Below are 27483 nucleotides of genomic sequence, written 5' to 3' on the forward strand. Positions count from 1 at the left end.
CGCCTCAGGGCGGGGGGTACAAAAGGGAGCCGGCTGCGGTCGGATGTCGGTGGCGGCTCATTAGTTCATTGTCTCAGGTGAGGGTGGAAAAGGGGGGGGGAGTGGGGGGGGGCTTAGCTGGCCTCTCTTTCCCCCCACCCTCAAAGTGGGGAGCCCCTGAGGGGGAGGAGGGGGAGACCCCGTTGTTCCTGATGGGGCCTGGAGGAGAAGGGGTTTCCCCCCCAGGGAGGATGCCCCCCTCTCTCAGGGGAGGGGGATTTATGGGAGGGGGAGAAGTTACTTGGGCGCTCATATTGGGAGAAATCACGTGTGGGGGGAGGGGGCGAGCAGTGGTTACTCTAACCTTTGTTTTTTTTGGGTAGAGGGATATCTTGAACTCCTCCCCTTAGAAGAGGGGCTGTTGCCTTTCAGATTTTGTTGGGGGGGGGGGGGGGTCCTGAATGCTGAGAGTGAATTTGATCTTATATTTTATTGAGGGGAACATCTTTTTGCTGTCACATATTGGGGGGGAACACCAGCCCCTCAATATGTGGGAGCTCAAAGTTATTTCCCCCCCCCCCCCATACACACAAAATAAAGCTTTGGTCTGCCACCTGTTAGCAAAGAGCCAAAGCAATTATTTTGTTGCTTTGGAAACCAAACGATTGTTTTTATTTATGGTGCCCCCAGTGCAGGAGAGACACCAGCCCCTTAACATGGGGAAGCTCAAAGATATCCCCCCCCCCAATAAAGCGTTCGTCTTCCACCCAATATGCAAAGAGCACATTGAGTGCTTTTTTGCATTTTTTTTTCATATGCAGTGGTGTGGGATGGGCCTATGTTTTTTTCTATGGTGGATTTCCAGCCCCAGGTGTGTAAATATAGTCTGCGTACCTAGATAGCCCCAGGCTAGCGTGATCTTATCAGATCTCAAAGGCTAAGCTGGGTCGGTCCTGGCAAGTATTTGGGAGCCCTCCAAGGGATACCAGGACCATGATGGTGAGGCAGGCAATGGCAAACCACCTCTGTTCATCTCTTGCCTTGAAAACATACAGGTTGCCAGAACCCAGCTGGGTCTTGATGGCAAAATTGTATGTTACATAGTTGGGACTGAGCTCCTGCATATGCTGGGTGGACAGAAATGAAAATAAGCGTGCAGCTTCCATCCGAGTCGTCTCGTGGCACATCCCACTGCGGGAGCCATGATCCTTCTTGTCTTGGGAAAGAAAAGTACAGCCTTCTGAGGATGGAGGCTGCATTGCTTAGTTTTGTGTGTGGCTTGGGAGGGGCAGGCCCCCTTACTCTGCCCCCCCACACCCGCAGCAGAATCTTGGTTGCCACAGCGGGAGTCTATTTTAAGGTATGGTGTCCCATGGCCTCTCACATCTGGATGACTATTTGTAGGGCGTCTTTTTTGGATGAGGCGGGGTCTCTCCCAGAAGGTTCGGAAAAGGAGCTGACCTCAAAACTGCTTCCCCGCATTAGTGTGCTAATAGTAATAGCTTTTCTATGGCATTTGTGGAGTGCAGAGACTACTTTTATATTAATTGTATAATCCCGCAATGTAGGACAGTGATCATCCCTTGTCACAACGAGGGGAGGGACATTCACTGGAATCTTGCCTGGGGTTGCCAGGTCAGCTCATGCCTGAGATGAGATTTGAACAACTCTGCAACTGTGCTTCCTTGCAGGACTTTTTTTTCTCAGTTGCTTGTTTTGTGTTGTGTGTATTTGTGTGTTAATTGCCATCAAGCCGCTTCTGACTTAAGGAGGCCCTATGAAGTAATGAGCTCTAAAAAGTCTTATTGCTGACAGCAGTGGCGTAGCACCCACGGGACAAGGGAGCGTCTTGCACCGGGCAGGGGTGCAGGGCACACACGTGCCCCAGGTGCAGTTCCCCCCCCCTTCAACTCTGGCTGACAGCTTTCCTTAGGTCTTGCAAACTTGCCTCCAAGTTTTCCTAATGTTATTTTTTTCAGTGACTCTTGTCCTCTCGTCATGTGATCACAGTATTTTAGCCTCTCAGATTAGTGTAGTAGGTAAGAGCAGGTGGATTCTAACCTGGAGAATAAGGTTTGATTCCCCACTCCTCCACATAAGTGGCAGAGGCTTATCTGGGGAACCAGGTGTGTTTCCACACTCCTACATTCCTGCTGGGGGACCTTGGGCTAGTCACAGTTCTTTGGAACTCTCTCAGCCCCACCTACCTCACCAGGTGTCTGTTGTGGGGAGAGGAAGGGAAAGGAGCTTGTAAGCCCCCTTAAGTCTCCTTACAGGAGAGAAAGATGCGGTATAAATCCAAACTCCTCTTCTTCTTCATTTAAATTATTTTGTTTATAAACCATTCTTTCCCAAAAAGAAAGAGTTGATTTTATCTTGAACCCACTTATTTGTCTGTTTAGCAGTCCGTGATATCTGTAAAACTCTCCTCCAACACCACACTTCAAATTCATCAGCTTTCTTCTGTTCACCTTTCTTCATGGTCCACCTTCCTCGCTTGTGTTGTAGTTGAAAAGAAAAAGAAGAACTATGAGCAGACCTGCAATTAACCGGTTCCAGCAAGTGCTTATTTTGTAAACCACTTAATGTGTAAAAAATGGACAAAAAGATGATGTTATCTGTAGCTGCTACAAAATACCCACAACATTTTGTGTGGGTAGATATGTTCATGGCAGTGATTCCCAGCTGCCCCTTCAATCACACGCTGCTTCAAATGTGTGTGGCAGGAAATCCTGTGAGCCAAAATTCTGTCTTATCAGTGTCTTAGTGTGTTTTCTATCAACCTATGTTACAAGACAGACTTCGGATCTTGAGTTTTGAGGGAAAGGGTTTTGTTAAGTCTGTTTCCCCACAGTTGGTGAGGACTTGTATGACATGTGTATCAAGCTTTAGTGTTTATTATGTTGTGGGGACACCTTCATTTTTTTTCTCTTGTCACTGATTGAGGTCCAAAACAATAGGAACGTGGCAAGATCTGTGTTCTCAAACTTTTTTCCCTTTTGCCTGTCTGCCTAGCAGCTTGCTACACGGCTGATCAAAAGTCTGAGTGCGCATTCTACAAAGCAAGTTGCATCGTTAAAAATTCTGCTTTCTTCCCCCTCTGCGAACAGATAACCCTTGTATTAGAAGTGTTCTTTCGTTCTGGTTTTGTCCAAGCTGCTCTTAAATAATCTCTCTCTTCACCGGTCCGAATTGTAGGAATTATTGCAATTCCTGAAATGGGAAGAGGAATGTCATGCAGAGGTCTTGAAAATGTTGACGACAGGAAAGTTGTTTGTATATTTAGCAGCCAAGGCAAACCCTAGTTTAAAAAAAAAATAGGTGGGTGGAGAAACGCATTCCTGGCTCTGAAGAGATTGCAAACTTTTGAGCGAGGCTGTGAGAGCTTGGGATAAAGGGAAGCCAAGGGGATACAAACCCATCTCTGCCTTATATCCTGTTGTGCTGAGTGAATCCTGCCCTGGCACATTTCTTGGCAAGTGTTTGTTTTAAATTTCTGCGGGGAGTTGCGGTATGGTGTTCCTGGGCATCCTGTTTGTGCGTTTTATAACCTGGGCTTGTTTTAATTTGTCTGATCCTGTCTTGGTGTGTCTCTTTTCTTTTTTAAAAAAAACCTGACCCAGACAGCCGCATGTGTCGATGCCTGTAATTGGGCAAGAAGCTGGCTGAGTAAAAGTTGCGCAGAAGTACCCCGCCAAGCGCGTTGTGCAAGCATCGCCGGGCTGTTCAAGGGAAGACCCTTTCTGGGATCCTTGTTTTGAAATATTTGCTGCTGACTCATTTCGCCCTGCTTCAGCGAGTGAAACCAGTACTGGGGCTGGTCTGTTGGGTGTCTCTTTGCTGAGGCTTTGAAAAAAATGGGCATCGTTGCTTTAGGGGAAATGTCCCCCTTTGATTTCAGTGGAATCGGACAAGTCTTTTTGAGGGGGTGCTTAAACACATTTTGTTTCTAGGTCTTCCGTATTGGCTGGTTCTGGCGTCTGAAGTCCATCCTTGCCAAAGCGTCGCACGCTTAATTACTTTGCAAAGCTCCCAGTCCCCAGGGCTGTAGATGAAAGCTCAGAGCTGGCCCTGCTGTGAAGCAACATGAAGCAGAGAGCTGCTTCGCAGAGACGCGCAGGAAGCGTCAGTTTCCTGCCTCCAACCCTGCGTTTGTGTTTCGTTTAAAAGAAATGGGCAGAGACGACGGAGGGGGTTATCTTGACCTTTTCCTTCAGGTGCCAAACCGTCTTTGAGCTGATGCAAGAAAAGTTTGAGAATGTGTTGGTTGGGGTCAAAGGCTCGGGATCTGAAAAGGTTTTGATGATGGCTTTCTGTGTCTTGTGTTGGAGCTCCCTTTCCCTGTCCGTTACATTCTTTATTGGTCGCATCTGTTGTGCTGGTGTCTTTGTTAGGCAAGACAATGGTGCTTTTACCATCCCGGTAGTCCAGCGTGCCTTGAGCGCATTGGACAGGCCTTGCCGTGAGCCTCAATGCTTTCTCTGAGGCACCAGCAACCTCATTATCCCGGACATGTTTCCGGATAATGGGGCGGGCCTGTACATTCTTTCTAAACTTTGATTTCTCTGGCAGGGTTTGCGCACAGCAGAAAGATCCTTTGTACCACTTCAAACATTTGCGGTCTATTTTGGTATTTGCCCCCCTCTTTAAAGGCACGCGTGTAGTCTTCTATACTGTTCCTCCAGTGACCCCCCATCTGCGTTTGTCTTCTGCTTTATCATTTCCCCTGTCACACACACACGCTTGTGTGGCATGGATGGGAAAGGTGCTTTAAAGTGACTGCCAAAGGATCCCTCATTCCTATTTTCCTTGATCTTGCACGCAGCTCCCCCCCCCCCCCAGGATGCTGCTGTGGAAGACACGTGCTCTTTTAGGAGCAGTAGTGGTTAAGAGCAGGTGTACTCTAATCTGGAGGAACCGGGTTTGATTCCCCGCTCTGCCACCTGAGCTGTGGAGGAGGCTTATCTGGGGAATTCAGATTAGTCTGTACGCTCCAACGCATGTCAGATGGGTGACCTTGGGCTAGTCACAGTTCTTCTGAGCTCTCTCAGCCCCACCTACCTCACAAGGAGTCTGTTGTGGGAAGAGGAAGGGAAAGGAGATTGTAAGCCCCTTTGAGTCTCCTTACAGGAGAGAAAGTGGGGATATAAATCCAACCTTTCTCTTTTAAGCCTACCTGGGGGCAGCTGGGATCCCAGAACAAAGAGGGTGCCCTTCTGAACAGGTTGCTCAGTTACCACAAGCCACGGATGAAGTAACCTAGAAAGGTGAACAGAATCGGCCAGGGAAGAGCCTGTAGCAGATTCCTCATCCTATAAACCAGGATTTGAAGAATCATCCAAAATGAGGCTCTTTTTCCAAAAGGATTTGTTTTCAGCTTAGTTGCATTTAAATACATGTTAAAAATCCAATGCATTAGAAATCCTTACTGCCCCCCCCCCCCCCATCGAGCTCTGTTGGCGGGTTGGAGTGGGGGCGGAGTCAATTAACATAGCAGGATAAAAGCAGCCTTATATAGGAAGTATTGGCTCCACGTGTTTTGTTGGAGAGCGAGAAATATTTGCCAGGAAAGATGCCGTTTTCTGTGCCCAATCCAAGAGACTGTTGCAAATATTTCCTCCCCAAACTATTTACCTCCATCTGAGTGTAGACAAGGGGAGAGCCTCCTTGTTGCTCTTATCGGATTTATAGGCAGCCTCCGGTTCAGTAGGCCACGTCACCTTGTTGAAGTAGCATCTGGGAATTTGCCTTGAACTGGTTTAAATCATTCCTTGTGAATCTGCCTCAAAGGGTTGCTATTGGAAACCAGTTGCCATTGGTGTGGGGCCTATCGTGTGGGTCCCACAGGGCGCAGTTCAGAACCTTTCAACCCATAAGTTATACATATTATTGCGAGCCCTATCCTCTGCTGCCAATAGAAACAGTTCCCAGTCCTCCTCTAAGTCACAGCCATTCAGACACTTAAAGAAAGCAATCCTGTCCCCCCCCAATCTCCTTGTTTCCAGACTGAGCTTCCCCAAGTCGTCTCAGCCTTTCCACAGACCCCTGATCATCCTCTGGTGTATTGATTAAGTGCTTAAGAGCAGGTGGATTCTAATCTGGAGAACCGGGTTTGATTCCCCACTCCTCCACCTGACTGGCCGAGGCTTATCTGGTGAACCAGATGTGTTTCCGCACTCCTTCATTCCTGCTGGGTGACCTTGGGCTAGTCCCAGTTCTTGTGAACTCTTTCAGCCCCACCTGCCTCACAAGGTGTCTGTTGTGGGAAGAGGAAGGGAAAGGAGCTTGTAAGCAACCTTGAGTCTAGGTGGGGTATATATCCAAGCTCTTCTTCTTTGCTTCGCTCTCCTCTGCGCCTGCTCCATTGTGTCTCCATCCCACACAAGACTCCTAATTCAAAGAGGTACCGCTGTGAAACGCAGCTAGTCTGCGGCAGGGGGAAAAAGGATCCCGTGGCTAAGCTGCCATAAAGCACTCTCGATGCATGCCCACGGGGCTCAAAGCGGTTAACATTTTGCTTGACGACTTCTGGAGAGAAAATATTGGCTCGGAATAAAAACGTCACCGTTACATTCTGAGCGGGAGATGGATCAATTTGCCGTAAAGACCCGGAGGGGGATAAATCCAGCCTCTTGTTCCGGCGGGAGCCGTGGCAGGACAGATGTTCTAATTGAGCACAATAATTTTGCCGCTCCCAACAAGTATCCGTCTGTGAACACAATCGTGCGGCTGACAAGTAGCCCAGAGCGTGTGGAGGCGGAGGCCTGGCTCTCCGACTTTTGAATCCTGCGAGGCCGATACCGTCGGTGGTTCGTTAGAAATATCTTCGCGAGCAGCATGAGCTTTGACTCCCCTTCCTTGTTAATTTCCAGGAAGATGGATGCTTTCAGACGACCAGTTAACAAGCTTGTTCCAGCCAGCCACTTCAAGATATTGATGGTGGCTTGCACAAAACAGCTGGGATCATGATGGATGTCCCGGCAAATGGCTGCAAACAGAGCTCTCTGTTCTCTTTTGGTGATCCTTCTCCATCTTGACAAAAGCATCCACGTTCCAGAGGATGGACGGGGAGGCGAGGTTTAGTCTGAAAACTCTGCCGTGGGTCGCAGATTCTGTTTTTTTTAAATTAGTCGAAGCAGATTCAAGCATGGCGTAGTGCAGGGGTCTGCAACCTGCGGCTCTCCAGATGTTCGTGGACTACAATTCCCATCAGCCCCTGCCAGCATGGCCATGGTGGCGGGGGCTGGTGGGAATTGTACTCCATGAACATCTGGAGAGCTGCAGGTTGCAGACCCCTGGCGTAGTGGTTAAGAGCAGGTACACTCTAATCTGGAGAACCAGGTTTGATTCCCCGCTCTGCCCCTTGAGCTATGGAGGCTTATCTGGTGAACCAGATTAGCTTGTGCGCTCCAGCACGTGCCAGCTGGGTGACCTTGGGCTAGTCACAGTTCTTTGGAGTTCTCAGCCCCATGCCCCATGTGTGGGTGGGGGGAAGGGAAAGGAGCTTGTGAGCCATCTTGAGTTTCCTTACAGGAGAGAAAGGAGGGATATAAATCCATCTCTTCTTCTTCTTTCTGAGGCATGGCTCTCAATTCCATTTTATCTCCTCACCCCTTGCTTTGGAAGGAGTCCTTTCCTAGGGTCAAAGAAACTGTACAGGGTTGGGCCACCCAACAGCAGTCATCTACATTTGGTTGTCTGTTGTGGATGAACCGGGTGTCAGCCCCATAATTTTCAGTAGTTGCTATTTTCAAAATGGATGGAACCTGTACGAAGAGCTTGACGCCTTCAAGGTACGTCATTGATTTGGATTTATAGACTTCCCTTCATCCAAAGCCATGGGGGCGAGGTAACAGCAATTATTCCGCATCAAAGAAAACAGGTCTCCAAAGGGTTTGTGATCTAAAACTTGTGCGCATGTAGACTTGAGACACGGATTGTTGAAAGGAAGGCGAAGAAAGAACAGCTGTTGGGGGTTTCCCCCCCCTGCCCACCAAGTTTTCCTGGCTCCGTCTTTTAATGTGCTTATATAATCCTTGATGTGATTGAACTCTCTCGAGGGGGGGGGTGGACAGGGGTAGTGAGGAAGAAGGTGACGAATGGCTGTGGAGCGTTTTATTCTCTGAGCTCAACGAGTTAAATTTACTGTCGTTTTTGAGATAAGAGAAGACTTTGTTCTACTAAAGCAGCTGGGGGTGGGGAGAGAAAACGTCCAATTATCACATTAGGCAGGTGTGTATGTGTGTTTTGTAATCTTGGTTTATCAAAACTCCAGTTTGTTCTGTGTCAGTGCGAATTCCTTCTAGTTCTTCCCTTCGAGGTAGTTTGTCCAGTGCTGGGGTTGATGCCGTTTAGAGCGTCTCAGTTTGAATTAATTTTATTTATTTCATTAGAGCCAGCGTGGTGTAGTGGTTAAGAGCGGGTGGATTCTAATCTGGAGACCCGGGTTTGATTCCCCACTCCTCCACCTGAGTGGCGGAGGCATATCTGGTGAACCAGATGTGTTTCCACACTCCTACATTCCTGCTGGGGGACCTTGGGCTAGTCACAGTTCTCTCTGAACTCTCTCAGCCCCACCTACCTCACAAGGTGTCTGTTGTGGGGAGGGGAAGGGAAAGGAGCTTGTCAGCCACCTTGAGTCTCTAAGGAGACTCTAAGGAGTCTCTCTAAGGAGACTCTAAGGAGTCTCTAAGACAGAAAGGTGGGGTATAAATCCAAACTGTTCTTCTTATATCCCACATTTCGTGCCAGGGTTGGCTCAGAGTGGTTTACCAGTCCGGGGATCCAAACCTGGGTGTCCCAGAAACTAGTCTGACACTCTGTTCCAGGGGTGGCCAACCTATGGTGCTCCAGATGTTCATGGACTACCATTCCCATCAGTCCCTGCAAGGGCTGATGGGAATGGTAGTCCATGAACCTCCAGTGCACCATAGGTTGGCCACCCCTACTCCATCCTAAGAGTTGCCAACTTAGCAACTGTGGGTTTTAGGGCACCAGGTAACACCTCTCTTGTCACCTGCCCGGTGTTTCTAGAGGTGGAGCTTTTGCCTAGGCTGGGCAGATGTTTTGACTGGCTGGGCAGATGTTTAAAGACATTGCTTCAGCAGCTGCTGCCACCACAGCACAAAGGTTTTCACAAAGGCATGTGAGCTCCCAAAGGCACCTGGTGGGCCACTGCGAGTAGCAGAGTGCTGGACTAGATGGACTCTGGTCTGATCCAGCAGGCTAGTTCTTATGTTCTTAAGGCCATTGCTTTCACATCCTGCCTGTGAGCTCCCAAAGGCACCTGGTGGGCCACTGCGAGTAGCAGAGTGCTGGACTAGATGGACTCTGGTCTGATCCAGCAGGCTAGTTCTTATGTTCTTAAGGCCATTGCTTTCACCTCCTGCCTGTGAGCTCCCAAAGGCACCTGGTGGGCCACTGCGAGTAGCAGAGTGCTGGACTAGATGGACTCTGGTCTGATCCAGCAGGCTAGTTCTTATGTTCTTAAGGCCATTGCTTTCACCTCCTGCCTGTGAGCTCCCAAAGGCACCTGGTGGGCCACTGCAGGAGGTGAAAGCAATGGCCTTCAGGTGCTGGACTAGATGGACTCTGGTCTGATCCAGCAGGCTAGTTCTTATGTTCTTAAGGCCATTGCTTTCACATCCTGCCTGTGAGCTCCCAAAGGCACCTGGTGGGCCACTGCGAGTAGCAGAGTGCTGGACTAGATGGACTCTGGTCTGATCCAGCAGGCTAGTTCTTATGTTCTTAAGGCCCTTGCTTTCACATCCTGCCCGTGAGCTCCCAAAAGGCACCTGGTGGGCCACTGCGAGTAGCAGAGTGCTGGACTAGATGGACTCTGGTCTGATCCAGCAGGCTAGTTCTTATGTTCTTAAGGCCATTGCTTTCACATCCTGCCTGTGAGCTCCCAAAGGCACCTGGTGGGCCACTGCAAGTAGCAGAGTGCTGGACTAGATGGACTCTGGTCTGATCCAGCAGGCTAGTTCTTATGTTCTTAAGGCCATTGCTTTCACATCCTGCCTGTGAGCTCCCAAAGGCACCTGGTGGGCCACTGCGAGTAGCAGAGTGCTGGACTAGATGGACTCTGGTCTGATCCAGCAGGCTAGTTCTTATGTTCTTAAGGCCATTGCTTTCACATCCTGCCTGTGAGCTCCCAAAGGCACCTGGTGGGCCACTGCGAGTAGCAGAGTGCTGGACTAGATGGACTCTGGTCTGATCCAGCAGGCTAGTTCTTATGTTCTTATGTTCTTAAGGTTTTCACATTGTGACTGAAGGTAAGCTGCAACAGCCATTTTGGGACACCACCAGGGGACCCCTGCTCAAGCAGCTACATTAAATATACATAACCTGGCTTTTACTATATGGAAGCGATCACAGAAAGTATGGTCTTATTTTACTCCATATAAAAACGGGCATGGATGTTATTTGGATAAGTACAGCCCGGATCTTCCCCTCCCGGCTTTCATTTCTTTATCCCTGCCTACCCTCCAGCCTCCGAAGGTTGTGGGATTTCCCGGAGGTGTTGCTGGCTCAGTGAAATCCTTCTCGCAAACGGTTACATTTACCGAGAGAGGAAGGCGAGACTGAAAACAGACAGTTAATGACGTCTAAGGGAATCCTTTCCGCCTTCAACCCCCAAGGCCATAGGTGTCAAACTCGCGGCCCTCCAGATGTTATGGACTACAGTTCCCATCATCCATGCTGGCAGGGGATGATGGGAACTGTAGTCCATAACATCTGGAGGGCTGCGAGTTTGACACCTGTGCCCAAGGCGATTTTAGTGTGCAGCCAGTATTGCAGGAGGAACTGGGGCAGAGATGCCCTGGTTTGTGTAAAAAAATGTATCTTGCCCATGTGTGTCTGGTGATTAATAATTCACTGTGTTGCCACCAGCCTAGAAGCCCAGTTGAAACACAAGAGTGTGTCAACCCTGTCACCAAGGGAGAGATAAAGGGGCCAGCTGGAAGAGGAAATATGGCAAGTTGTTGTTTATGGGCCTCTTTTGCTGGATGAAGCGTCTTCCTCCCCGTCTCTTGAAAGGGGGGAAAAAACTTCTTATTTAGACTTCAGAGCTGCTTGTGCGAGGAGAGCGGCGCACCAGGATTGTCTGAAAAGCCGTCTGCCCTGCACCGGCACGCTCTCTCTGTCTATCTCCTGCCTGGTATCGATCCCGCATCGTCCGGCCGCTGCATCCAGTTGTGCGTTCGCTCCCGCGGAGGTTTATCGGCGATGGTGTCAGCCCATTACTGTTCCCATTTGCACTCTCATTGATTTCCACCCTTCGAATTCTGGGTGTGGAATGTGCTACGAGCTGACTGATAAGGTCCCTGGTTTCCTAGCAACCGCACAGGCCTGCCTGAGCCGAAAATTCCCCTGCTGCTGTAGCAGGGGCAGTCTGGAAAGTCTCCCAAATTATCACTTTTTAAAGGGAAGGTAAGATGCTTCCTCCCCGCCCACCCCAGCTTGGTGCACCGGCTTCGTGTTGGCTGGAATCAAAACATCCGGGCACCGAAGGGTGTGGTAGGAGATGCGTTCTTGCAACAGCTGGACTCTCAATGATTTTTTTTCTTTTTTTCTTCTAGACTTGGCTGGGTCTTGGGCATGGCCACACCATGCGTCATTCTCCTCACAATACTCGGAGCGGAAGTCGCCGGCAAGTCCTCTGAAAGTTTGGTGCGTATTGTGCTCCACTGTTAGCCTGATTACAGCCACAGGGATTGAACTGGCCTGTTTGCGCACAGTTAGGGTTACCGGCTGGCCGGTGGGAAAAATGCTGTACAGGGCCTTTGATCTGCAGAATCTCGCCGGAAGGACTTCCTGAGATCCTTTGTTGGTTGCAGAGGGATGTACTGCCATCAAAGCAGTGGTCACAGAGGCCGCTTCAAAAGCTGCCCCCCTTAGCCAGCGTAGTGTAGTGGTTAAGAGCAGGTGCGCTCTAATCTGGAGAACCGGGTTGGATTCCCCGCTCTTCCACTTGAGCTGTGGTGGCTTATCTGGTGAACTGGATTAGCTTGTGCACTCCAACACATGCCAGCTGGGTGACTTTGGGCTAGTCACAGTTCTTCGGAGCTCTCTCAGCCCCACGTACCTCACAAGGTATCTGTTGTGGGGAGAGGAAGGGAAAGTAGCTTGTGAGCCACCTTGAGTCTCCTTACAGGAGAGAAAGAGAGGGGGGGGGTATAAATCTAAACTCTTCTTCTAAGTATACTGAATCCTGTTATACCTCCAGAATTTAATTTAATTTTATTTGGATTGGATTTTTTAAAAAAATCAGATGCCAACCACACACACACACAACATCATAATCTCTTAAAATTAATGAGACATGGACAAAACTTTCAAATCCGTTAATGTTTATTAATTTTGGAAAAGGCCGCTTCCAGAAATTCACTGCCTCGCCATGAGCAGCAGTGGTGTAGTGGCTAAGAGCAGTGGCTAAGAGCAGGTTCGCTCTGATCCGGAAGAACCGGGTTTGATTCCCAGCTCTGCCGCTTGAGTTGTGGCGGCTTATCTGGGGAATTCAGATTAGCCCGTGTACTCCCACACACGCCAGCTGGGTGACCTTGGGCTAGTCACAGTACTTCGGATTTCTCTTAGCTCCACCTACCTCACGGGGTGTTTGTTGTGAGGGGGGGAAGGGCAAAGTGTTTGTAAGCCCCTTTGAGTCTCCTACAGGAGACTTCTTCTCCTTCTTCCTTCTTTCTTCTTTCTGTGAAGGATGCCAGTCATAACAGGAGCAAGTGACAAGGAAAAATGGAGTCGGTGGGAGGAGGGACTCCTGTGAAACCCCCCCCCCCAAAAAAAACCCACCAAGGAGAGTACTCAAGTCAATACAGTTGCTCTGCTAAAGAATAAGCAGTATAATCATGTGAATTATCATAGAAACAGAGATAGAAGAGCATAATACCGGCCAATAATGTCATCACAACTGATCAATAAATATAGAACAAATTAACAAATCACTCTGAACAATGGATATGAATGCAACCATCGTAGCTGACAAGCTCTCCTTCAGTTTCAAGGAACTCCTTCCGATATCTGTGCTCCCTGATTAACCATTCTTCCCTGTGAAGAGGGTAATTCGTAATATTCAGTTCAGGCATGTAATCAAGCTGCTCCCCGAGCAAGTTCTCCGTTACCAAAAAAAAAAAGAGAGAACACAATGCAGGAGGCCTTAACATCTCAAAATCTCTTGTTGACACATTCTTGAGTCCTCGCAGACTTGTTAAGTTCTGTCGTTTTTCAGCAACGAACTAAAATCATATGACGTCCTGGCTACTAAGGCCTCGACAACAGAGTGGACAGACTTTATGTGTCCTTTTAAATGGCCTGACGTAATAAAATGGGGTTCAAAAGGGGTATGAACGGGCAAGGCGGTGAATTTCTGGAAGCGCCCTTTCCCAAAATATTTGTTTCGAGGGAAATGCCATCATTCATGAGTAAAGATCCCTTTCAGCCATCTCGTTTCCCTTCTGCGTCTTGCAGTAACTTTACTCAGTCCTTGTTTCTCTGCTCTTCGTTTTGCGCTCCCTACTTTTGGCAGATGGATGAAGCCTGCCTTGTTTGTTACAGGTTTGATTTACCAAGCCAATCGTGACTGAATGACATACTGTTTCTCCCTCTCGTGCATGCTTGTAATCTCCTTACCTGTGTGTTTGCAGATTGCTCATCATGTTTAGCAGGAGTTATAACCTCCAAGGATTGGGGTGGGGTATTGTTATTACACAACACGGCCAGAATTCTCTGGGCCGGAAGCCTGTGATCTAAATTTAGAAGAAGCCACCCTCTGCTCCTGTCTGAGGAAGTTTCCTTCTCTCTGCAAACCCAGCCTGCCTCTGGAATGTCTCATTTTTAAACAAAAAATATTGTGCCAGTGCTAGCTCTTTAGCCACAGTGGCGTAGTGGTTAAGAGCAGGTGCATTCTAATCTGGAGGAACCGGGTTTGATTCCCCGCTCTGCTGCTTGAGCTGTGGAGGCTTATCTGGGGAATTCAGATTAGCCTGTGCACTCCCACACACACCATCTGGGTGACCTTAGGCTAGTCACAGCTTTTCGGAGCTCTCTCAGCCCCACCCACCTCACAGGGCGTTTGTTGTGAGGGGGGAAGGGCAAGGAGATTGTAAGCCTCTTTGAGTCTCCTACAGGAGAGAAAGGGGGGATATAAATCCAAACTCTTCTTCTTTAACCTACCCTGTTTTGTAGGAGAAAGCATGGCCATGTTGGTAATGCTTCAGTTCTTCTGCCCAGATTACAGTCGCAGCCTTTCTTTCTTCCTGTCTCCATCCTCCTCATTTCTTCCACATTGCCCTAGGCTTTTCTTTATGCCTTCTGCTGCATCCACATACTCTGCAACAGCTAATCCGTCTCACTGATTTAAAAACCAGAATTGGTATGGTGAGAACCTCTTATAGGACAATTATGTTTTTAGAGTATCAGAAGCTGAATTTTGCCCCAGCGGGCACCGGATGGTAGCCTGCAAACTGCCTGGCACAGGGGATGGGTAAATAGGGACCTACATTTCCCCTCTTTTCATTTTATCCTGGCAGCAGCCCAGCGAGAGCGGAATGTGGTTGTGGGAAGTGGTATCAAGCCACTGCCGTCTGGCTCATGGGACTGGTTTTGAAGGCAAGAGACCAACAGAGGTGGCTTGCCTTTGTGTGGCAACTCTGGACTTCCTTGGTAGTCTCCCATCCAAGCTCTGACCAGGGCCAGCCCTGCTTAGCATGAGATCCAATAAGATCCAGATTAGGGTATGAGGCAGGTTAGACAAAGAGAAATGCTGGCAGTCCTCACCTGTCCAGGTACAAGTGTACTCTGAAAGGGAGGTGGGGGGGGGGGAGGAACCTTTTTTAAATAGCTAATTTTGTGATATTACAAGATCTCACATTGTCAAATCGTCTTGTTTCAACAAGGCACAACCTATCAATGGCACAGGGCGGTAAGCTGCAATATTGCAGTCAAAGCTATGTTTATGAGCTGAGTTGGATCCCGACCGAAGTCGGGTTCAGGAAGCCGGCTCAAGGCGGACTCAGCCTTCTGTTCTTCAGAGCTTCGTAAAGCGAGAACCTGGCTTATTGGAGATTAAAAAAAGAGTAGACAACCGGAGAAGGCAGCGGCAAACTACTGTGTAAGCATAGTCTGCCAGCAAACATAATGATGTGGCACGATTACTGACCCGGTGCTTGCATGAGGACTATCTTTACCTTCATGGACCGCTGACCCTTTGCAAGTTCCAGGGAGGGAGAACTCGGGCGTGTTTTGTCACCTGCCAAGCATCAACACACAAGCCTTGAGGTCAGAGGTCATGCATTTTCATTCCCTGTGCTCACCATTGTAGCCCAGCGTCCTACGTTTGAAGGCAGGAGAGGACATAAAGGGAACCGTGAAAAAAATCACGTTTGTTTGTATTTTAATGCATTAGCTTCGGCAGGTGAGGAGTCTGGGCCCATCCAGTTGCCAAAACCTGTATTTAACCGCTTTGAGAATTGCCAGCCAGGTTTCCTTGAGCTTATGCCGTTATTTCCTAATGAGCTTTCGAGGTTTTCATTCTGACAGTTTGGAGCTGTAGTGGAGTCTCATTTGAATTGCAAATACGCAGAAAAGGAGCGGCTCTTCTTCTCTTGTAGAAACACAAAGTGGGCTCATATGCGGAGTTGGCCGGCCAGCTCCTCCAGCCCAGTATTTGTCTGCTTTTACAAGGAACTGTTCTGAGATCTTGAACAGAGAAAGGTCTTTCTCAGTGCCTTTTTAACAGGAGGCGCCAGGGCAAGAGCCTGTGACCTTCTGCATACCTTCGTGCAAGGTATGGGCTCTGTCCCAGAGCTACCACCTTTCTGGGGGGGGGGGGGGGCTGATCAGATAAGGCAGGGGTCGGGAACCCGCGGCTCGCGAGCCGCATGCGGCTCTTCCGCTGCTGTTCTGCGGCTCCATGAGCTGAGCCGGGGGCCCCATCTTCGCCCGCCCTGCAGGAAGCAGGGTGGGCGCATCACTCGCCCGCGGCCGGCCAGGCCGCGCCGCGGGCTTTGCCTCTTGCCCGCCCTGCTGATTGCGGGGCGGGCGCTTTCCCGGCGGCCGGACAGGCCGAGCCACTGGTCCCCTCTTCGCCCGCCCTGCAGGAAGCAGGGCGGGCGCATCTCTTGCCCGCGGCCGGCCAGGCCACGCCACGGGCTTTCCTCCCACCTGCCTTGCTGGTTGCCCTGCAGGGGGGTGAGCGGGGGAGGGTGAGCCAAATGGCTCTTTGAGCGGAAAAGGTTCCCGACCCCTGAGATAAGGGGAATGGACTTCTCTCTAAACCACAGATGTCAAACCCGCGGCCCTCCAGATGTTATGGACTACAGTTCCCATCATCTGCCAGCATCATGCTGGCAGGGCATGATGGGAAGTGTAGTCCATAACATCTGGAGGGCCGCGAGTTTGACACCTGTGCTCTAAACGGTGCCACCCAGATGACTTTAAGGGCGAGGCAAGATTGAGGCGTCTCCACTGTGTGCTCATAACGGTAAAAATACACTTGAAGAGAGCCCAATTAAACCGTGCTTGTTAAAATATATATAATTGGCAGCAGGAATTCCTGGTTATCAAGCATTGCTCTTGTTACTCTTTCTGCGGAAGGCTTTCGTGGAGAGATTCTGGGCCAATTTCCTGTCAAATTATGAAGAGGATACATATGGTAATACCGACTGTCTTGTCACTGTTCTTTGAGCTCGTCACAACATTTCCCACAAAGGAGCGGGTCCCCCCACACACACACGCGCGTGCACACATGCACTCACCTTCCCTCCCCCGCAACCGCGTCCCCCGTTACGTTCAAAATGTCACACGCAGTGTTGACAAGATATGTGCAGAGTTGTTTTGTGAGAGTTGCTTTCCCTTCTGACAGCGTTCGCGCCCCGGGAAGGGGCTGTGTGTGTCTGTCTGCGTCAGCGCATAGAAGCATTAAATGAGCAGCTCTACGAGGAAAGCTTGGCTCCTGTATTCTGTGGCTCTGTCAAGCGGAATCCGCACTGTGGTCTTGAAAGAGAAAAGCCCTTTCTCGGCTTTATCCTTAGGCCCGTAGCTAGACGCCTTGTACTAAGAAGAGTTTGGAAGAAGAAGAGTTTGGATTTATATCCCCCCTTACTCTCTTGTCAGGAGACTCAAAGGGGCTTACCATCTCCTTTCCCTTCCCCCCCTCCCCCACAACAAAGACCTTGTGAGGTGGGTGGGGCTGAGAGAGCTCTGAAGAACTGTGACTAGCCCAAGGTCACCCAGCTGGCGTGTGTTGGAGTGCACAAGCTAATCTGGTTCACCAGATAATCCTCCACAGCTCAAGTGGCAGAGCAGGGAATCAAACCTGGTTCCTCCAGATTGGAGTGCACCTGTTCTTAACCACTACACCACGCTGGCTCTCTAAGAGGAGCTGAAAGCTATATCAAGTTGTCCAGGGCAGCTAGGAACACATTGTGTTTTCTTTTTAATGCCATTAAAAGTCATTGAATTGAAGGATAATAATGGTTGAGGCTAATGCATGGTGTAGTGGGTAAAAGCAGTAGACTGTAATCTGGAGAACCAAGTTTGATTCCGCACTGCTCCGCATGACTCTGGTGAGTTGGATTTGTTTCCTGACTCCTCCACATGAAGCCTGCTGGGTGACCTTGGGCCAGTCACAGTTCTCTCCGAATTCTCTCAGCCCCACCTCCCTCACCAGGTGTCTGCTGGGAGGAGAGGAAGGGAAGGAGTTTGTAAACCCCACTCCCCCTTCCAGCAAATAAATTTGGGGCACATCTGGGTCACACACAAAAAACCTGAGTGAGAGCATTCCCACCGTTTGGCTTTATCCCAAGCGTCAAGATCGAGGTAACGTCCAAATGTCATGCTTCGTGCCTTGGACAGAGAGGATTCTTGTTCTCACAAGAGTCGGCCGCAATTAACTGGTTGGTCTTCCCATCACATTGGACAGAGAACGTGGCCACCCCTATGGCATTGTTCTTGTGAGAATGAACTGTTCTTTCTCTGTCCTGTCCCGTTCTCTCAATATTTTTAAAATCTTTAGGGGAAGGTGTGGTGTGTTTTTCTCTACCCCCAACTCCCGCATATAAAGCAATTCTCGCAAGCAACCGTTCCCCCTTCTGTTGTGGCCGTTGGGTGCAGTAATGAAATCAGAGCTGAGCTGTAATTCTGGTGCTGGAGGAACTGAAAGCATTCGGACAAAGGGGAGAACTTTCTTCAACCCCCCCCCCCCTGTTTTTTTGCCTGTCTCTCTCAGGAATCGGAGCTCCAGTGTTGCACAGATACGATGGAGGTGAACACTACCTGCCTAGCCAACAGCCAGTGCAGTCCAGGTAGGGGAACCAAATTGTCCTGGCACCAAGGTGGTCGTAGTGAATGTGAAGTTGATGGCAGTGACCAGTAAAGCCGGTGGCTTCTCTCAGAAGAATGGGGTGGTCAGATTGGCTTCTAATTGAGCAGGTCTGGCCCCAGGCACAGCTAATGCGGGGCAGAGGTTTTGGGAAAACGGGGTGGGAAAAGGGGGGAGGGAGCTGGAAGCAATTGTTGGGAGAGTGAATTTGTGTTGGTTGTGAAAAGTGGCTGGAAATAGGAGTCTGAAAACAGAAAGAAAGGTCCTTGTCCCGCATACCTCAGTACCTAGTATTGGCACACCAAGGTTCTAGCTTAACCTGTTCCATAGAAAGATGATAGTTCAGTCAGCTGAGGTGCAGTGGTTGAGAAAGTTCTATGCTCCCACGTTAGAATATAGCCCCAAACAAATATGAGAATTATAATTCATTGCTACGCACTGCCTTTATCAAAACCATTATTTTGTGCATTGCGGAACACGGTACTTTGATGCAACGACATTTGTGCCGAAATGTATTTTTACTTTCAAATGGAAGGGAGAGCAGGGCTAGGTAGGTGCCAGGACCCAGGCAGAGCATCCTACGACAAAGAAGGTCCAGCAATCTTTGTTCTGCGGTGGAGGAATATACAATCTACTATCATCTTTATGTGAAACAGAGTATATTCTGTGTCACCTTGGGCCTGTCCTTCACTCTCTGTCTGACCTATCTTTCCAGGTTGTTTAGGAGTATAAAGTAGTGCTTATGCACCACCCTCAGACTCTGAAGGAAGAGCAGGATAAAAACAGGCCCATCTTCTAGGGTGTTGTTGTGGGATTTCCGGGTTGTATGACCGTGTTCCAGTAGCATTTTCTCCTGATGTTTCGCCTGCCAACAGATGCAGGCGAAACGTTGGAAGAAAATGCTACTGGAACACAGCCATACAACCCCGCAAACCCACAAAACCACTCTAGTGATTCTGGCCGTGAAAGCCTTCGACAATATAAGGATCCATTTTCCCTTGCTGAGTTTATTGTCAAGTAGCAAATTTGCCAGGCAATCCCATAGGCAAGAAGCTAGCTGTCTTTCCCCTTGGTCGTTCTCCAGAGTCACCTCTTAGCCAAAGGGAGAACAGATTACTGTTGGGAAATACAACTTTGTGTGTGTGTTTTTAAGTGAGGCAGCAACCTTTGGCAAACGGAGGGGGGGGGTCTCTGAGCCCTCAGATGAGCGACTCATCAGCTTTTTATTCCTTTCCTTGCCCCTCACCCAAGCTAACCCAGCTAATGATGCTTCCCCTCCCCTGCTGCACAAAGCAATTTAACGCAGAGACACAAAATGGTTGCCAATAAATTTCAGATTTTCAATTTTTCACATCCATCCTCGAAAGGTTAATCTGTCACAGTCTCTAGTGTCAGTAAAAGAGCTTTGTTGTCTTTCCTGCCTTCCTCTTTTTTTTTGTTTAGTACTGTCAGAAATCTTTTCCCTCCCACGAGGACCTTTTTTATGTTTAGATTAAATGTCAGATGTAATTTATCATCAAGGGCATCTAACGTGCGGCTTCCCGCCAAGGGACAACCATACGGCAGCATTTGGCCTCCCAGTCTCTGCCGCGTTCTTGATATCCTTGATGCAATAATTGATCCCCGTTTGGCTCCAGCCTCGGAGGCAGCTGTTTTGTTGGGTGGAGTTTTGGCTCCCTGGCCCCTTTAAGCTCTTAAAATCCAATAGATTTGCACAGCTTCAGCGGCTGACTGAAAATCATTAGCTTTTTTTTTATTTTGCCAAAAAAAATGTATGTGCATAACGAGGGAAAGGAAAGGGTCCTTGAAATGTATGTGCATAATGAGAGAAAGGAAAGGGTCCTTCAGATTTCAACCTTAGGAGGGGCAGAAGTTATTTTTCCTCAGCTGCCTTGCTGGATTAGACCACCCATTTTGTTCCCATTGGTCAACCGGGCATATACGGAGCCAAAGGCAAAAACGATTGTGATGCAGGATTTGAGCTCAGGTGACCAGGTTCGAATCCCCACTGCTGCAAAACCTGTGAGGTTTTAACAGGCCGGTTGCTGTCTCTCGGCCTAGCCTACCTTGCGGGATTGTCGTGAGGGTGAAATGTGGGTTTAGCCTCTTGGCACAAGAGCCGTTTCTGGGGTGCACAAGAGCCGTTTCTGGGTCCAGAGTTCTAGGCATGGCACAAAGAGAGCTCTTTCAGGAGTCGGGCCAGGATAGGAGCCATCCAGCAAATGAAGCAAAGCCGGTTCTGGATGGCACGCAAGGGAGCTGCTTGGTTGCTTTCCTTTCCTGAAACATCTGACCTGCATTTTCCTCTGTGCAGGCTGCTACAGGCGGTGGAACGAAGACGGCAGCAGCAGCTGCATCAAATGTGAGAACGAAACAGTCCCTGCCACACCGGCTTACAATCTTACTGACTGCCCAATTGGTGAGTCCCTGGATTCCCCATCCTTTGTGTGTGTGTCCCCCCCCCCAGCAGTTGCACAGGGGACTGGGGTTTTTTTGGAGGGTGGAGAGGAGAGTGTCTCAGAAGAGGCCTCGAGAGTAAGCATCTCGCCTTTGGTTTCTACTCTGGAACTCTACGATTCCCCCGTTCCTAGACCTTCCTGTCAACTTTATCCTATTCTGAAGGACTGTATAAATGTTACTCAGTATTGAGCACCCAGTGGAATGGAAGGCCACAGGGCAGATTCCAGAGATGAGGACGGTTTCCGAAAGAGGGCGAGTGTCGCACAGGGCGGAATGGACTGCGTCTCTTCAGACTCGATGAGGAAGGGATCCCCTGTGTTCCCTCAGATTTAGAAACAAAAATGGGAAACGGGCACGCTAGGAGGAAGAAAGTTCCAGCCTATCCATGTCATGCTAGCTTTCTGCTTGCCTGGAGGGTTTATTATAATATGGGTGCACTCAAAAAATTGCATCTGCTACACCTGTAGACAAAGTTTCTGTCTTGATTATGCATAAGCAAAACTACTCCTTGACTGTGCAGCTTTTCCCTGCTGTCTTACAGGTGATGACAGAGGAATGAATCCCCAAATTAATTCCACTAGCCTGTCCCCAGTTCCAGTGAGTACAGGTGAGTATGGCTGAACAGACTGTATCTGGAGACACTTAAATCCCCGAGTCAATATCCGGAGATCCAGGCAGCGAGAGCTTCTGTATGGGAAGGCACCAGGACTTGGGGCTTTAAAGCTCAGTCCTTCTCATTAACAGCTACGAGTATCCCATGTACAGCAAAAGCCTTTTCAGCTTTCTCAGGTTTTAAATAAATCTCTTTATTTAAGTAAACACCTATACCACAGATGGAGACAACCAAGGGCCCTGTATAGGAAAGGCGCTATCTCTGTTAAGCTGAATGTTTTGCTTCGTCTGGTCACAAAACCAAGAAGGAAACACGCCCGGTGGGTTGTTTTTATCAGTCTGCATCCAGGTATTTTGAATCTACCGCAGGACCAGAGGTAATGAATCCTGCTTGCTCAGCTCATCTCTCCTAATTTCTCTCCCCCCTCTCCCCCCCCCCCACCCGCACAGGGAGACCAGAAGTAGCCGTTTCTCTCATCTTTGGGACGTTTTTTATCAGCCTCTTCCTCATAATGTGCGTCGCTTCTTTCTTCTACCTCAAACGTGCTAATAAACTTCCAAACCTCTTCTACCGACGAAGCAAAGGTAATCTTATTTTCCTTCACCTTGAAGAACCATAGTAAAAAAAATCCCTTCCAAATCAGACTAAATTCAGCATTCTGTTTCAGTTCAGACGTTTCTCTTAGTGTTCCTTCCAATAATGTGTGTCCTGGTATACTGCCTCTGGTTGTGGAGGATCTGTTCCTAACTAATGAGAGCTACCTTGCTGGGTGAGACCTGCCATAGTTTCCAGGGCCCAGTGTTTTGTTTGCCCCTGAGACCAAGAATCAGCACCCAGCACCAGGCAGTCTTGTCTTCAATGATCCACAATAAGGGGGGCGGGAGGGGGGGGGTTGGGGTTTACAACAAGAGTCAGAAAGTCAGTGGAAGTTGCACAATGCAAGACCAGCAGTCCCAAAAGACTGTATCAATTCAAAATTTTTACTAAACAATGTACATTCTCAAGCTGATAACTATATACGTTCTTGGGCAGTTGAGAGACTGTTGTGAGAACGAACTCCGGGGCGAATTATGGGAACGTTTTCTGTTTTGAAACGTTGATGAACATTGAATGTATCACGAGCCTTCGAAGGCGCGTTGAAGCCAAGCACGCGCGGGAGACTGGGTAGCTCGTGCTTGTTTGGCATCTTCTTCTGCTATTATATCAGAGAAGCTACGACTTGTCTAAAGAACATCTGCTTAGACCAGACCAGAGAAGAGTTGACTCTGGGATTGAGTTCATGTCCTGCTTTGATGGCATTCGACTTAAAGGATACTTCTCCTGTGTACAGTTTTTTGGTTTGATGCTTTGATGAAGCTTGTCAGAGGGCTCTTTATGTATATAGCCGTTAGTTTGAGAATGTACGTTGTTTAGTAAAATTTCAAACTGATACAGTCTTTTGTGACAGCCGGAGTTGCATTGTGCAATAGCCATTGGCTGTCCCCGTCTTGTCTACAAGGGTTGCAACTAAAATTTTCTGCTGGAGCCATTCTCAAAGTTGCTAAATACTTTTTTTTTGTACTGTTTTAACCACTTTAGCATCTGTCGTGCAGTCTGCTGAATCAGTAAGTTGGGAAAAAAACCATTTGTTAGTTGACTTGATATATTTTCTCGTTGATCCTCGTCGCCTTACTTGCTTATTCTACTGACTTCTTTTGTTGCCTGATTTGTTTTGCTTTGTTCTGATTGTCTTGGCCGGTTTTGCTTTGTTGTGAACCAGCAGCTCAGGAAAGGCAGCGTACAAGTTTCCTAAATTAGCATGCTGAAGCGCGAACGCAGGCTGCAATCTCGGTGTAGAGGTTTAGGTGTAACTTCAGTGTCTCCAGCGTGGTGTAGTGGTGAAGAGCAGGTGCACTCTAATCTGGAGGAACCGGGTTTGATTCCCCGCTCTGCCACTCGAGCTGTGGAGGCTTATCTGGGGAATTCAGATTAGCTTGTGTACTCCAACACACGCCAGCTGGGTGACCTGGGGCTGGTCACAGTTCTTCAGAGCTCTCTCAGCCCCACCCACCTCACAGGGTGTTTGGGGGGGGGGGAAGGGAAAGGAGATTGCAAGCCCCTTTGAGTCTCCTTACAGGAAATAAAGAGGGGATATAAATCCAAACTCTTCTTCTTCTTCTAAATCCTCACCTGACATTTTAACCACCATGCCACGCTGGCTCTCAAAATGTTAATTTCTGGGATTAGGCAGACCTCTGGTCATAGACTGAATTAGCGCTTGGCAGTGGTGGAAAGTAACAGTCGTAGAAGGACCGTGCCACATTCCCCACCCCCCACCCCAATGTTAAATTGGCTCTTCTTTACACCCAGGAAACCCAAAGAGACATTTTATCTCGCCTTTAGTGAGAAACTCACTATCGGCAAACTTTGCAAACCCCAGCCTTCTTTCTGTCTTCACAGGCGTCGATGTTATCTCCACCTTCTTCAGGTAAGAATCACTCTCAGCTGCAGCGCTCAGCTTCCAATTAATACTGCAGTCAAACATCAGCAAGAAGCAATAAAATAAAAACCCTTCCTTAGAAACAACCCCTTTCAAGAGGTGTGTGCTTTCAGGTTGCGCTTTGGACGATGCAAATTGGCTTTCCTTTCTTTAAGACGATCCCACAGTATAGAGAGAGAGGGGGAAAAGAGGGAAACGGTCTGGACCATTTCAGCCACATTAATGCTGCTAATCAGGTGTCTCTCCCATCATAAACGGGGGAAAAACTATATTGCCTCGTGAAAAGTTACCTTTTTTTCCCGTTAACTGCACATTTGGCACTTAAGGAGATATGGTTTAAAAATAGATGGATTCCAGGCAGTGAAGGATTTTTATCGGTGCTCAAAAAAAGAGAATTACCGAGCTAGGCTGGTGGAGGCTGCTCACGGCTCGGGCTGTCTGGAAAGTTCCCCAGTGGCTCGTTGTGCGACTTGGTAGATTGAAACACGCCGCGCCACTTGAAGCGGATGGCGCGCTGAATGTGAAAACTACAGGGGGCGATTTGATTTCTTCCCCGCCCCTTTCTTTTTCTTTCTTTATTGGAACACTTTTAATAAGCATGCGAAGTTGAAGACCGGCCTTTCTGTCGGTGTTACCTGAAGTGCGTTGTCTAATCATAATGTCTACCTTTTGCAAAAAGAATTGTTCTCAGGAGTCCTTCGGTTGGTACTCAAGTTTTGGAAATTAACCCAAGGACAGGTGAATTGTTCTGTCTTTAAAGTCAAAGAGGCATAGCTTACTTTTCCCCCACCCGCTTTCAGAGCTCAGTGCTGCCAGGGTATTTTTAAAGGGTTAATTTTGTTTGAACGTAAAACGTGCTTAAATAATCGACAGGCCTGATGCTTATGCTAACATCAAATTCATTTCTTTCCCTTCCTGATGTTAACTTTTTTTTTAAAAAATGCCACTAATTAGAACTCTCACCAACAACAAAAAGTGTTTGCATTAAGCTCCGCAAAAGCTGATAACAACAGTGCCTTTTTGTTGATCCTTGCAGTACGCAAGCCCCGCTACGTCAGAAGAGACCGGTCGCTCATGACGCCTGGCTCCAGCACAACCATCTCTACCGAAACGAGGGTCAGCAACGTGTAGGGGCTGGTTTCGCCCACCAGGATTTGTAAATACTGGCACAGCTGGAGAAATTTGGACACCAACTTCAGCCAAGCGCCAGGAGCAACACCCAAAATAGCTAGCCGCGAAGGGGAGAAAGATGAGTTGGTCTGTCCGCAGAGAACAGGCTTGGGTCAGCAAGCAGAGAATGAAGAAATGTGAATACTGAGTTCCTCCTCAGAAGAGAGCCAGTTCTGTGAGTGGCTCCCAGTGGAGCTGCCGAGTGGATTTTCCTTTTGGTCTGTCGGGAGAATCCGCTCCTTTGGGGGACGGTGCAGGTACGACGGGCAACGTCCCCTGGACCACAATCACCTTGCCGGCTGTTGAAGTGGAGCCCACGGCACAGTTGGGCGACACAGTTGGGTGGGCTGCCACGCAGCGCCCGTTTTTTGTTAACACAAAGTGCCACGTTTTGATGCTTGCGGGGAGGTGTTGGGAGCCTCAAAGGCTCTGTGCCCTGGCCAGAGATCACTCCGCCCCATTTCCCCATCCCTTTTGAGTTGGTTTTGAGCGAGGCCTTAAGTACATGGCAGTTCTGGCCATCAGTTTAGCTGATGGGGACAGCTTTGATTCCTTCTGCCCCATTTCCCCCCGGGCTCCAGTCTGCATTTCCTCTGCTCTTTTGCAGTGCAGGATTGACCTGGAATTGCACAGCCAACTGCTTTAACTCCCAGGGGTAGGTCTACTAGGTGTTGATGCTTGTAGACTGTCCAGTGCTCCGCACAGCTAAGCAAGGTGGGTATTTGGGGGAGTTTAGGACCAAATGTGAGTGAATAAGAAGTCAGTCTAGCAGCCACTGATCCCTGGATGTGGAGGAATTCGCGCGCTGGAATGGTTGATCCATTTCAGCTTCTCCTTTTCATTTCCCCCGCCACCATCATGGCTGCCCTAGACAAGACCTGGAGCCTCTCTGCTTCTGCTAGTCATGGTAATGCTGAAGCATCCTTTGGTCTCTCAAGTCCTCTTACTCGCCTCACTGTTAGACAGTGTTCTGCACAGATTCCCCAGCCCAGGTTCCCCCCCCCCCCCATTTGCCTTCTTCCAAAGCTCAGTAGTTTCTTTCCAAAGGAGGCCCACGCCAAGCGGATCAGCGGGATCTCGTACAAAGAAGGCTTTGGGGTCCAAGGTAACGCAAAGATGCTCTTTTCTTTGACGGAGTCTATTTTTGATGACTTTTTGTAAAGTACTTTTCTCTCGATTGAAATCCCTCTTCCAGGGATAGTGGGTGCCTTCCGTTTTTAATTTTATTTTTCTAAAGAAAAAAAAAGGTTTCGATCTGACTTGGGCCAAACAGAGCGGGACGGAACTTGCAAGGGTGAAGCAGCAATCGCCTTTTGTGGGTGGCAAATTCCACGTGCCGACGTCGAGACCTGGGCTAGAAATGAACTCCCTGCCCCCAGAGAAAACCTTTCCGAATTATTTGCCTGGGAGCCCCAGGTGCAGTTTTTACCAAAGGCCAACCCTTTTTTGTGGGGCTGTACCATTTCTGGCTGTAGGGGGGTGGTGGTTCCTATGGCTGAATGCTTCAGCAGACAAATTATGTTGAAGGGAAAGAGTCTAGTTCAGATGACTCCGTTATACTTGGTAGGAACGTTACCACCCAAAGTGGTGAACTCCAGACCGGGCTTTAATGCCACCTCTGCTGTTTGTAATGTGGGCTTATGTAGGGGTAGGAAACCTTTCCACCCAAAGGATACCAGTCTAGCTGCGGGAGACAACCCCGTCTTCCTTTCATGCCCGTGTGCGGCGTTCTCTCCAGCGCAGGTGTCATTTTCTTGCCGGAGGAGTGTGTTTGTTTTTTGATGTCCATGAACCTTTTGACCCAACCTCCTTGGCTCGCTTGCATTTTCCCCATGGCTATCCTCCCCACCCCAAGATGGATAATTTAAGTGGGGATTTGCTGGCAGAGGTTGCCGAACGCATTTGCGGGGAAATGCCGTCACTATGAAAAGAGGCGGGGCAAAGAATTGCGGCTGGCGGGAGCGGGGCCGTCTTCTCCTCTTGCACATTTTTTCCATTTAATTTAGATTTTTGAAAAAGGCACGACTTTGACGCCAGCCGTTGTTATGTACAAATTGCAGTCAGGAACTGTGTGTGGCTTCACCCTTCCCTCCCAACGTGTGTAATGATTGTAGGGAACGTAAGAGCTGTGTGTGTTGTTGTTTTTTCTTCTTAAGGGGAAAGTTTTACTGTGTTAAACTGGTATGTGTGTGTTTTATCACGCCATTCAAAGCAGGGAAAGCCGCCTCCTTTGGCCCGTCTCAGGCAGGGAAGTGGCTCGTGGTGGCCACAAGGGGGCGCTCTTCGCCGGGTAGAATCAGCTGCTAAACTTTATTTTGCACTGTGTTGGGTCCAAGGCAGAAAGTGTTGTATATTTTTTGTTCTTCCCTTTTTCCCCCCTAATTGCTTTAATAAAAGTTGTGTGGATTCATTTGGAGGCGGGGGATTTGTGGCTTTATTACCGAC

General features: G+C 48.9%; 1 protein-coding gene across 1 annotated transcript; it reads left to right on the forward strand.

The window, feature by feature from the left end:
* Positions 1-27454, forward strand: LG16H1orf159 (linkage group 16 C1orf159 homolog). Its single transcript, XM_048519474.1, has 9 exons — positions 1-77; positions 11562-11652; positions 18224-18299; positions 20631-20735; positions 21318-21383; positions 21839-21973; positions 22968-22993; positions 23829-23856; positions 24905-27454. The coding sequence occupies exons 2-9, from the start codon at positions 11581-11583 to the stop codon at positions 24997-24999; spliced, it is 603 nt and encodes a 200-aa protein (XP_048375431.1). The 5' UTR covers positions 1-77; positions 11562-11580; the 3' UTR covers positions 25000-27454.
* Positions 27455-27483: the final 29 nt, after the last annotated feature.

The sequence above is a fragment of the Sphaerodactylus townsendi genome, linkage group LG16, assembly GCF_021028975.2.
Source record: "Sphaerodactylus townsendi isolate TG3544 linkage group LG16, MPM_Stown_v2.3, whole genome shotgun sequence".
Lineage (NCBI taxonomy): Eukaryota > Metazoa > Chordata > Lepidosauria > Squamata > Sphaerodactylidae > Sphaerodactylus > Sphaerodactylus townsendi.